The following is a 9,527-nucleotide window of genomic DNA, read 5'->3' as shown; positions in this document are numbered from 1 at the left end:
ATATTTGACACATGGAAGTTTGAAACCTGCGCATGTAGATAGCTCTACTGAGATCTTGGTGCATTGTGATTAATGAAATCATTTTTCATGCAAGGAGGAGTTTTTAACCCAGTCAAAGGAGTGCATTCAACCATATAAAAAAAAAAGGAGTGCATTCGACCCACTTGGCATGAAATTCTTGGAAGACATCATAATAAGAATTGAGAATATATAGAAGAAGTAAGAACACCTAAAGATGTCATATATAATTCTATGGTATCGTGGATAATTAGCAAAAATATTCAAAACTTAAAGCATATTAAGGCACCTTTGATTTGCGGTCGAAATCGAAATAGAATGGATTGGGAACTGGAATGTCATATTCTCCAAGTTGTTTAGTTCGTAACTAGAATCAGAATAGGATTTGAATACCATTAGAGAGAGTTAGGATTAAATTTTGAAAGATCGAAGCATTCTCATTTTCTTCAAAATTAGAAATAGAGCTCATCGAATGGAATGAAAGTTACTTATTCACATTTCCATTTGACACCCTAACTTCCCTAGCTAAACCTGCCCTTAGAATTTTATAGCAAGGATAATTTCATTTGGTTTAATGCTGCACTTAAATTCTGTCACGTTGTCTTTAAATTATTTTGATGCATGTACCATCAATCGTGTGAAACCAAGACTTGAGACATGAGGATGACTTGTGCCATAAATAAGGATGGCTGGAACTGCCTATTTTGTTTTCTGTTTGCTCAATCATTCAAAGACTGGTAGGTGGATGCCTCGTGAGGCCTTTGGTCAAGTCAACAAAAGAGCACAACTCTTTCCCATAGCCCTCCTACAACATAACTTTCAAGTGAAACAAAGCAGTAAGGAACCTAAAGGCCAAGGCATTACTTTCTCTTTATATACTTTTGCTTTCCTACCCATTTTTCCAAAGCAAATTGGACCAAAGTAACAAGGATAGAGGTCCTACCGTTTGTGTATCATTATCATCTTCGAAATATTTATAAAGCTCACAAATAGGAGAAATTATATCTCATACTATGTAAACGTATGCGTAGCTAATCACAACCCCTCGTACTTCTAATAGTGCATCAAGATGAACATTTGATGAATGAAGCCTATAAAAATGAGCAGATGTGATGGATGATGTGCATGGCCCTATGATGCATGCCATGCATACAATAGCCCATCAAAAGCAGGAAGGATACTTATTCTAAAGAGATCATTATGTTTCTAATTTATATTACCTGGACTGACTACGGTATGCATACACTAACCTTAACAAATAAATAATTGGGTCCAATGGCGGCTAAAAATAATAAAATCCATGCCATCCCCTCCCACATTTGAGATTAGGATTGCAAGGCTACTGTGCCTGGTCAGTCAAACCATGCAACCTCCCGACATTAGCGTCAGCATCTCCACCAACCCCAGCTCAGAAGTATACTTCCTCCCAGCTTCCTTCTGATACATTATGGTCATGTGTTGTCGCTGGGGCCAACCTCTACTTGTCTCATTTGGACATGTAGGAGGGGGTGTAGATAGGGCTCCAAAGTGGGTAAGATTGGGTTGGAATTTTATAAGATACAGAATTAATTTATATTTGAATTAGATCAAAATTCAAATATTTGAATCAGATCAAAATTCAAATATTTGAATCAATAATTTATTTATTTATGTCCAAGTTTAATTGAATTCAATATAGAAAATATTTTATTGGTCCAGCAACTTTTGAAGGCAGAATTTGGTCAGAAACAATCTACATAGAAGTGATTAAAAAATATGCACGAATTGGTTGGTTGATATAATGCCAACAAATAATTCAAGAAAACTACGATTAAACAACGAATTGATATTTCCAAACAACACATTCTACATGGTGATTGATTGACAACCAGTTATAAGTTAACATCAAACAAGAATAATTAAATTATTAACGGCATAGATGCTATCATAACGATTTCAATTAAACTTCTAGAAATCCATATGGAAAATCTTGATCTATATTTCGAACATAGATTGAAACAATAAAAAATAAGCCTGTCAGGAAACTAGCCAACCATCTACCCACACTATACACACCCATGTGAGCATCTGCATTTGAAATCTAAACTTAATTTTTCTGACTAAGGTGGGCATCGATGTAGCAAAAATTCGACCAAATTAGAATGAGGCCCCGACATCGTTCATAGTTTCGAAGAGCAAGTTTGATACCATTGCTTTTGCTCGAAACTACTTTATTTTGGAGAAATTATCATCCATCCTATTGTGGTTGGCTGCGTGCATAGCCATGTTGATGCATGCAATGTAGGCAATAATTTTTGCTAGTCAAGACTCAAATCACTTATGATGGATTCGGTTTAGCTCAATAACGGCTCCAGTTGAGACACATCCGATAATAGGCACATCTATCCTCTTCAGAGTCTTATATTGCTGCTCCTAGGACCATATTTGAGTGATTGAGGAAGTGCCTCTTGGCATGCTGATGTCACCCTACTAATTACTACGTAGACCATCCGAAGAAGACTTCACATGTTGGGCGTTCTGCAAGTCTTCGGATATGACCCTAAAAAAAGTAAAAATAAATCCCCAGATTGGAGTGGCGTACCATCATAAAGACATGTTTTCCAATTAGAGCGTCTATTGGATGATCCTAGTCAATTCCCACGAACCATGGGCATCATATATGGTGGGTGGAAAGTTTTTAACTATTCCATGGTGCACCACAACAGCATGGCCCACCAAACTCTCCCTGAATTCCAAAAGCGTTCCCATGCATGAGCCTTCAAACCAACTACAAATTGGAAGCCCGGGAAGGCCTTCCAGCCAACTACCCCCCGCTTTGTAGAATAGAATTGTGAGGAAGGGAGAGAGAGGGAGGCCATGGCTGACGAGGTAAGGGAACTGCACTCCATTCCTCCGACGCCGTCGAGGGCCGATGCTCACACGCCGCCGATCTCGACGCCGCCATCCCAGATCCAGTCTCCCTCCATCATACGAACGCCGAGGTTCATGCGGACGCCTCTCGCCAGTCCGATGAAGAAGGCGATTGTGAGCATGCGAGGCTACTTGGAGGATGTTGGCCACCTTACGAAGCTCGATCCACAGGATGCATGGCTGCCGATCACCGAGTCGAGGAACGGGAACGCCTACTACTCGGCGTTCCACACCCTTAGCTCAGGGATTGGTTTCCAAGCATTGGTGTTGCCGGTGTCCTTCACTGTCCTTGGATGGTATAGCTCATTACCCCCTCCTACAACTCTCCTTGTTTGATCCATAGTGTTTTACTTTGAAGTTATGTGTTTGTTTATGAAGTGGATAAGTTGTTCTACCATTTAGCTTTCATGAGATTCCATACCTTTGAGGGAAAGCTTTCATGAGATTCTTGAGCTGCTTTAACTAGCTTTAAAGCTTTGGTCACTGTTGGCTGGAGGAAAACGCAACATGGGACCATCATCACCTTGATTAATTCCCTTCAGCCCACCTTTGAATCTGTACATTTTCAAATAAAAGAAAGACTTCAAACAGCTGACTCCTTGCAAAGAGAGTTGCAAATGGATTGGATCACTGATCCACTTCCCATAGGGAACCTACCTGAAAATAATTCAATCCAAATCCAAGTTATTTGGATTATGCTTGGAATGGGAAATTATTCCACAAAACTTAGCTTATATACTGTACTTCACAATCACCCTTGATTTTTTAAAAAAATATTCGCTTCTACTAATAACTTATCATCAATATTTCATAGATTATACTTTGTATTTGATTGTCAACCAAGTCTATAGATCATCAATAGTATCTACATCCTGTTTAATTGCTATTTTCTAGCATTGTTGTAATATAATTAAGTGATCATTTAATATATGCTTCTTATAGTTTGTGTGCAAATTATTCTTGACCCGAACTGACCTGCAAAACCTCATACAGCACTAAAATAAATCTTGAACCTGATCCAGTCTGACCTAAATGGAGATGAACTTGGCTTGGATTTGGGTTGTACCGATCCCTGATTTGAGCTAACCTGCTTGTAGCCTTACTTCCCACATAGAAGACAGCATGGATCCAAGTGATGTTAGAAAATCTGGCATGGGCTCAGGAGGGAGCAACCAAATGCTAAATTGTGAAACATCCAATTTATTTTGCGAGGTCCTAATCAATAAACATGCATCCAAGAGTCCAAGTCCTTTCAAGTGGTGATAAGGTGTTCATAGCTTTGCAAGACATAAGAATCAAATAATGTTCATGTGCCAATCCTATATAACGGTGATGAAACATATATAGTGGCTAGCACGTCGCCAATGGTCAATTAATATCCTTGGGTGGAGTAGAAAACCAGTATGATCACGACCTTCATGTCATAATCTACACATAAGCTTGATAAGAACATATGCCAAATCGTTGATCATGGGGAAATGAGATTTAGACTTCTTATGAAAGCCTATCTACAATTACAAGAAGTTGACATCGAATAGGTCACTTATAAACCCAAAAGGATTAGTAGACAGAGAACCTAGATTATGTCAATTAATAACCTTGGGTGATCATGACCCTCATGTCATAATCTACACATAAGCTCGATAAGAACATATGCCAAATACTTGATTATGCGCCTGAGATTTATACTTTTCATGAAAGCCTAACATCGATTGCGAGAAGTCGACATCTTATAGATTACTTGCAAATCCAAAAGGATTAGTGGTCATAAAACCTAGATTATGTCTTACGAAATGCTTCCATTAAAGAAGGGGAATCATGTTGACCAACTACAAGCTTTTGGGCATTCCTGATTCCTTTCAATGTGCAAGAAGTTGCTGGCTTTATGGGTATCCCACCAAATCTATGAAAGTATATTCCATCATCAGATGCTGAAATTAAAAAGTAGCACTCCATAGTCCATTTACTCTTTTCGTAAGAAGTTAATCTAATGAACTTGGAACAAAAGGCAAAAACCACTCAGCCGGTTAACATGAGCTTGTCCAAATTTACCATGTACATGGACCTTCAGATTATGAACTAAATGCACCTTAATGGGTCAATCCATGAAAATTTCTTGACCCATAGATTAGGTTTGAGTTACCAAAACCCAGCTAAAACTAGTTCAACATGTTGCACCTGGCAGATAAAATTAAGAACTGCTAAGAGCTCAGAATAACACTTCAAACAAGTTGATGCCATTTGATCAAATAAATGTATTAACACCAGCCCCAACACCTGATATAAACTAACTCAAGTAATGAGCTGCTCATGCCACACAAGCATTTGATCTGGCCCTATTTGTTCTCTTACCAAGAATTAAGCAGCAGTAAATGAAGTCCAGATCAAACATTTGACAGATGTGCATTATTAGATTTGGTCCTGGCTCTGACACAAGAAAGACCAGACCAACAGAATTGAAAGAAAGTCCAGTAAATTATCTGGGTAGCAAAATATGACAACTAGCTTGATGCCAATTGATCAAAAACTTCACCAACTTTCAAACTTTGAAGTTCTCAACCAGGCCAGACTAAGGTTGTGCATCCCAGTTTAAACAGTTGGTGAGCTTAATTATATCATCATTCCTATCCTATTTCGCAGGACATGGGGGATTCTTTCCTTGTCCGGAGCATTCATCTGGCAGCTATACACTCTTTGGTTACTCATTCGACTGCATGAATCAGTCCCTGGAACCCGTTATTGCCGATATCTGCAGCTTGCTAAAGCTGCCTTTGGTAAGCCTTGAGTTTCAACTCATAATTTACAGAATCCAACATAGGCTAAATTTATTGATCTCAACAGCTCATATCTCTCAGGTTCAAAGTGGGGCAAAATCCTAGCCTTGTTCCCCACCATGTACCTCTCAGCTGGCATTTGCTCTGCCATCATTATCGTAGGCGGAGGGAGCATGAAGCTCTTCTTTGACGATGTTTGCGGGTCAACATGCAACTCCAAGCCACTGACAACCATTGAGTGGTACCTGGTTTTCATATGCCTTGCAGTGATCGTTTCACAACTCCCCAATCTCAACTCCATTGCTGGGATCTCTCTCATTGGTGCAGCCACAGCCATCACCTATTGCACACTGATATGGGTCGTGTCCGTAAGCAAGGGCCGACAACCAGGAGTCTCTTATGATCCTGTAAAGACCAACTCAGATATGGATAAATTGCTTCGCATCCTCAATGCTCTTGGAATCATTGCTTTTGCCTTCAGAGGACACAATGTTGTCTTGGAGATTCAGGTGACTAATCCTATAATTGCTCAACTCCTGTTCACCACTGTTCATGCTCTCTGTGGTTCATATAGATAAGCTTGTTTATGCATTCAGGCCACCATGCCATCAACTCTGAAGCATCCTTCCCATGTACCCATGTGGAGAGGCATGAAAGCAGCATACTTGATCATAGCATTGTGCTTATACCCCATTGCAATTGGTGGTTTCTGGGCTTATGGGAACCTGGTAAGAAAAAATCACCAATAGTTGGCCACAGTAATCTTCTAAGCAAAAAGTAATTCATAAGTGTAAAATCATATAAGTTTATAGCCAAAGCCATCTCACTAATTATAACTTCGAGCAATTCATAAACTGATGCTGTTAAACTTTAAAATGACAGATACCTTCAAGTGGCATCTTGAATGCTCTGTATGAATTCCACAGCAAGGACACTTCCAGGGTAGTGCTGGGATTGACAAGTTTGCTTGTGGTCATCAATTGCCTGAGCTCCTTCCAAATCTACGCTATGCCAGTCTTTGACAACATGGAGGCAGGATACACCAGAAAGAAGAACAGGCCCTGCCCTCGCTGGCTTCGGTCAGGGTTTCGAGCCTTCTTTGGAGCAATTGCCTTTCTTATAGCAGTGGCATTCCCATTCTTATCAGATTTGGCTGCCCTGATGGGAGGGATTGCATTGCCTGTAACCTTAGCTTATCCTTGCTTCATGTGGATTGTGTTGAAAAAACCACAGAGATATAGTGCCATGTGGTACATAAATTGGTGGTTGGGAAGCCTAGGCATGGGTCTGAGTGTAGCATTGGTAATTGCAGGAGTATGGCAGATAGTGAAGACAGGTCTTAAATTACGTTTCTTCAAGCCTTAGTAATCAAATTAACGATAGAAGAACAGTGGAATAGTTCACAACTTCCTTGTAGTCCTATTTCTTGTGACCATCCACTAATGGAGAAATATAAGATGTTACTACCATTGCGCTGGAAGTATTGTAAAATAAGCATATTATAGAAGGTTTTGATTGTTTGAGAGACATTCATCCTCAAAGACTTACATGGATTTATGGCATATGGTGCAGTGTCCTCCCAGGATTACTTAATAACAAAGCTGTGTGATAACAACAACAAAAAATGACATAATGCCAATATGCAGCTTTAAAAAAATTCAACACCATTTGCAACTGTGAAGTGTCAAAAGTGACTAAGGGATAGATCTTAAGTCCCTGACTTAATCATAAAGTGCAGGGAATCACTAATTTGAGTTAGAAGGAACATGATTGGACTGGTTATCTGCATCATCTCATTGTTTGATGGGTAAAGAAAAGAAAAACACAGTGCAGCAGCAGCAGCAGCAATATTTTACCAGTATCATTATCAGTAATATTATTCATTACTTGGCAATCATAACTTCAATCTACACATGAAAATATTCAGGCTTCTAATTTCTACTCGTTACTAACACATCTAAAGTGAAAAAGGAAAAAGTAACTTTACAGCGTTAAGAGTATGATACCATTCGGACGGGGTTAGAGTTGTACAATAATTGGTTGAGTTTCAGAGGAGAAAATTTGGGAGTCCATTTCTCTATCCTAAATGCATTAAGTGCAGATATGATTCAACCTTAATCTAGATACTGTTGATGAATTTGTCGATAGGATTTTCAAACAAACTTGACTGACTTGATACAGAAGATCATCAACAATTTACAAGTACTATCTAGAATATAATACCCTTAACAAAGTGGCTCCTGAAGTGACCATCCAATAATCCATGATTTAGTGATCATTCCACCTTTTTGATTGAACCCAATAAACTGTGGAAACAAAAACAAAAAGAAAAAAAAGGATCGGGTTGTTAAACAAGTAGAATTCCAAAATCATATTGGCTAGTGACTGTATTTGTAGTGAATAGGTCTGATAAACTATCATGGGCCAAATAAAGTTCATAATAGCTCAAGGTAACTAACATGCAATGTCCATAAACCTCTAAAATATGATAAGCATTTTGAGATACAATATGATACACACCAGAAATTTTGACCTTATAATAATGGAAATTCTTCAATAATGATGTTCTCTCTCTTTGCTGATGATGATGTATTAAGATTATCCTTTTAGCAAGATTGTTAGTTGAGAAATGAGTACTTGGTCGCATGTAATCACTTAAATATGGTCATTACAGAAAATATGGCAGCATTACCATCCAAGCTGCACAATTTTGGCTGGTAGGGATAGGAAAGTGCATTCTCCTTTTCTAGTTCCATTAAAAATCAATCTTATTACTTAAGCTCATGTAGGAAAATATCTACCAAACACCCTAGTCTGGTCAGGGATGAACTTATGATTACAGACAAAAGCATACTAATACTTCAACTAGGATACATGACCCATAAGCAAGCCTATCTGCTTCAACTTCTGAACTTTTACAAGAAATAAAAAAAGGAGTTTCAGGGTGAGCAAACTCATTGATAACCAAGAGATACATCAAACACCATAAAAATAATGAATAACCTGGCTAATCTCTCACTTACAACAACTGTTGTCCCAAAAGAATAGAGCACACTGGCAGTCACAGCCTTTGTCTTGTAGCCATAAATATTATGGCTACTTAAGTTTAACAATAGGCAAACAGCCACTTTCTGCTCCTACAAGAATCAAGCAGACATGGTAAAAAGCATTGTTCTTCATTGGTTTGAGCCAGTACGGCACCTAGTGATCCTTTCAGTGTAAGCAATAATAATCAAGAGCTTCCTCAATTGCAAGGGTTGCAACATATAAAAATCACTTCTTTGTACCCTCGACGGCACTGTGGCATTCCTTGACTCATAAGAAAGGCTGGCATGCTCCAGAGAACCTCTAGCTTCTCTCTTAGAGTGATTTTTAAGATTCTTGCATGGAAGCGCACTTCTAAGATTCTTTTTCTTTTCCCCTGCTTTGGGGGTTTTCAGAGGTGGGAGGAAGGGATGGATGTGCCATCTTCATGTTGTACCAAGGCATGTGAATGACTCAAGAAGACAGCCATATGACAAGAAGAAAGCAGCCTCTGCATAGTTGCTAAACCTATGTTAAGTTCTATGACTTCACTGTTAAAATAACTTCCCTTAGTCCTCTAAGGCCAGCTCATCTAGTATAAATTTATGCTTGACAGAAACAAAAGCAAAAAAAAAAAAAAAAAGAAAAGATGAAAATACCTGCTTTCATTATCTATGTTATTCTACTTCATAAAGTCACCTCACAATGCAAAAGGTAATCAAAAATAATTATTAATGACAAGATAACTATTACAGACATCAATATCTTTTTCTATGCTCACCTCTCTAAATATGAAGTGAA

The 9,527-nt window shown here is 38.6% G+C and overlaps 2 protein-coding genes across 3 annotated transcripts in view; one reads left to right on the top strand and one right to left on the bottom strand.

The window, feature by feature from the left end:
- Nucleotides 1–2,798: 2,798 nt before the first annotated feature.
- Nucleotides 2,799–7,243, top strand: LOC105032481 (lysine histidine transporter-like 8). Its single transcript, XM_010906935.4, has 5 exons — nt 2,799–3,224; nt 5,569–5,702; nt 5,784–6,211; nt 6,299–6,430; nt 6,585–7,243. Exons 1-5 carry the CDS (start codon nt 2,875–2,877, stop codon nt 7,065–7,067), a joined length of 1,527 nt encoding a protein of 508 aa, XP_010905237.1. The 5' UTR covers nt 2,799–2,874; the 3' UTR covers nt 7,068–7,243.
- Nucleotides 5,144–9,527, bottom strand: part of LOC105032479 (uncharacterized) — a 52,730-nt gene continuing 48,346 nt past the window's right edge. The window contains exons 3-4 of one of the 2 annotated variants that reach the window (XM_019846307.3): nt 6,589–9,237; nt 5,144–6,427 (exon numbers count right to left, since the gene is read on the bottom strand). In XM_019846307.3, the coding sequence (XP_019701866.1) occupies nt 9,139–9,237 (99 nt within the window). In that variant the 3' untranslated portion in view covers nt 5,144–6,427; nt 6,589–9,138. The remainder of the gene's footprint in view (nt 6,428–6,588; nt 9,238–9,527) is intronic. The other variant, XM_019846308.3, reaches the window with a different exon arrangement.

This window comes from Elaeis guineensis, chromosome 11 (assembly GCF_000442705.2).
Source record: "Elaeis guineensis isolate ETL-2024a chromosome 11, EG11, whole genome shotgun sequence".
Classification (NCBI taxonomy): Eukaryota; Viridiplantae; Streptophyta; class Magnoliopsida; order Arecales; family Arecaceae; genus Elaeis; species Elaeis guineensis.
Note: the sequence above shows the minus strand (reverse complement) of the source record. Positions and strands in the feature narration are given on the sequence as shown.

What these genes read in the sequence shown, in the direction of transcription:
- LOC105032481 (XM_010906935.4), top strand. Translation starts at nt 2,875, where the DNA reads ATGGCTGACGAGGTAAGGGAACTGCACTCCATTCCTCCGACGCCGTCG. An exon ending in TCCTTCACTGTCCTTGGATG is followed by an intron (nt 3,225 to 5,568) that starts GTATAGCTCATT and finishes CCTATTTCGCAG; the next exon opens with GACATGGGGGATTCTTTCCT. An exon ending in ATGTTGTCTTGGAGATTCAG is followed by an intron (nt 6,212 to 6,298) that starts GTGACTAATCCT and finishes TTATGCATTCAG; the next exon opens with GCCACCATGCCATCAACTCT.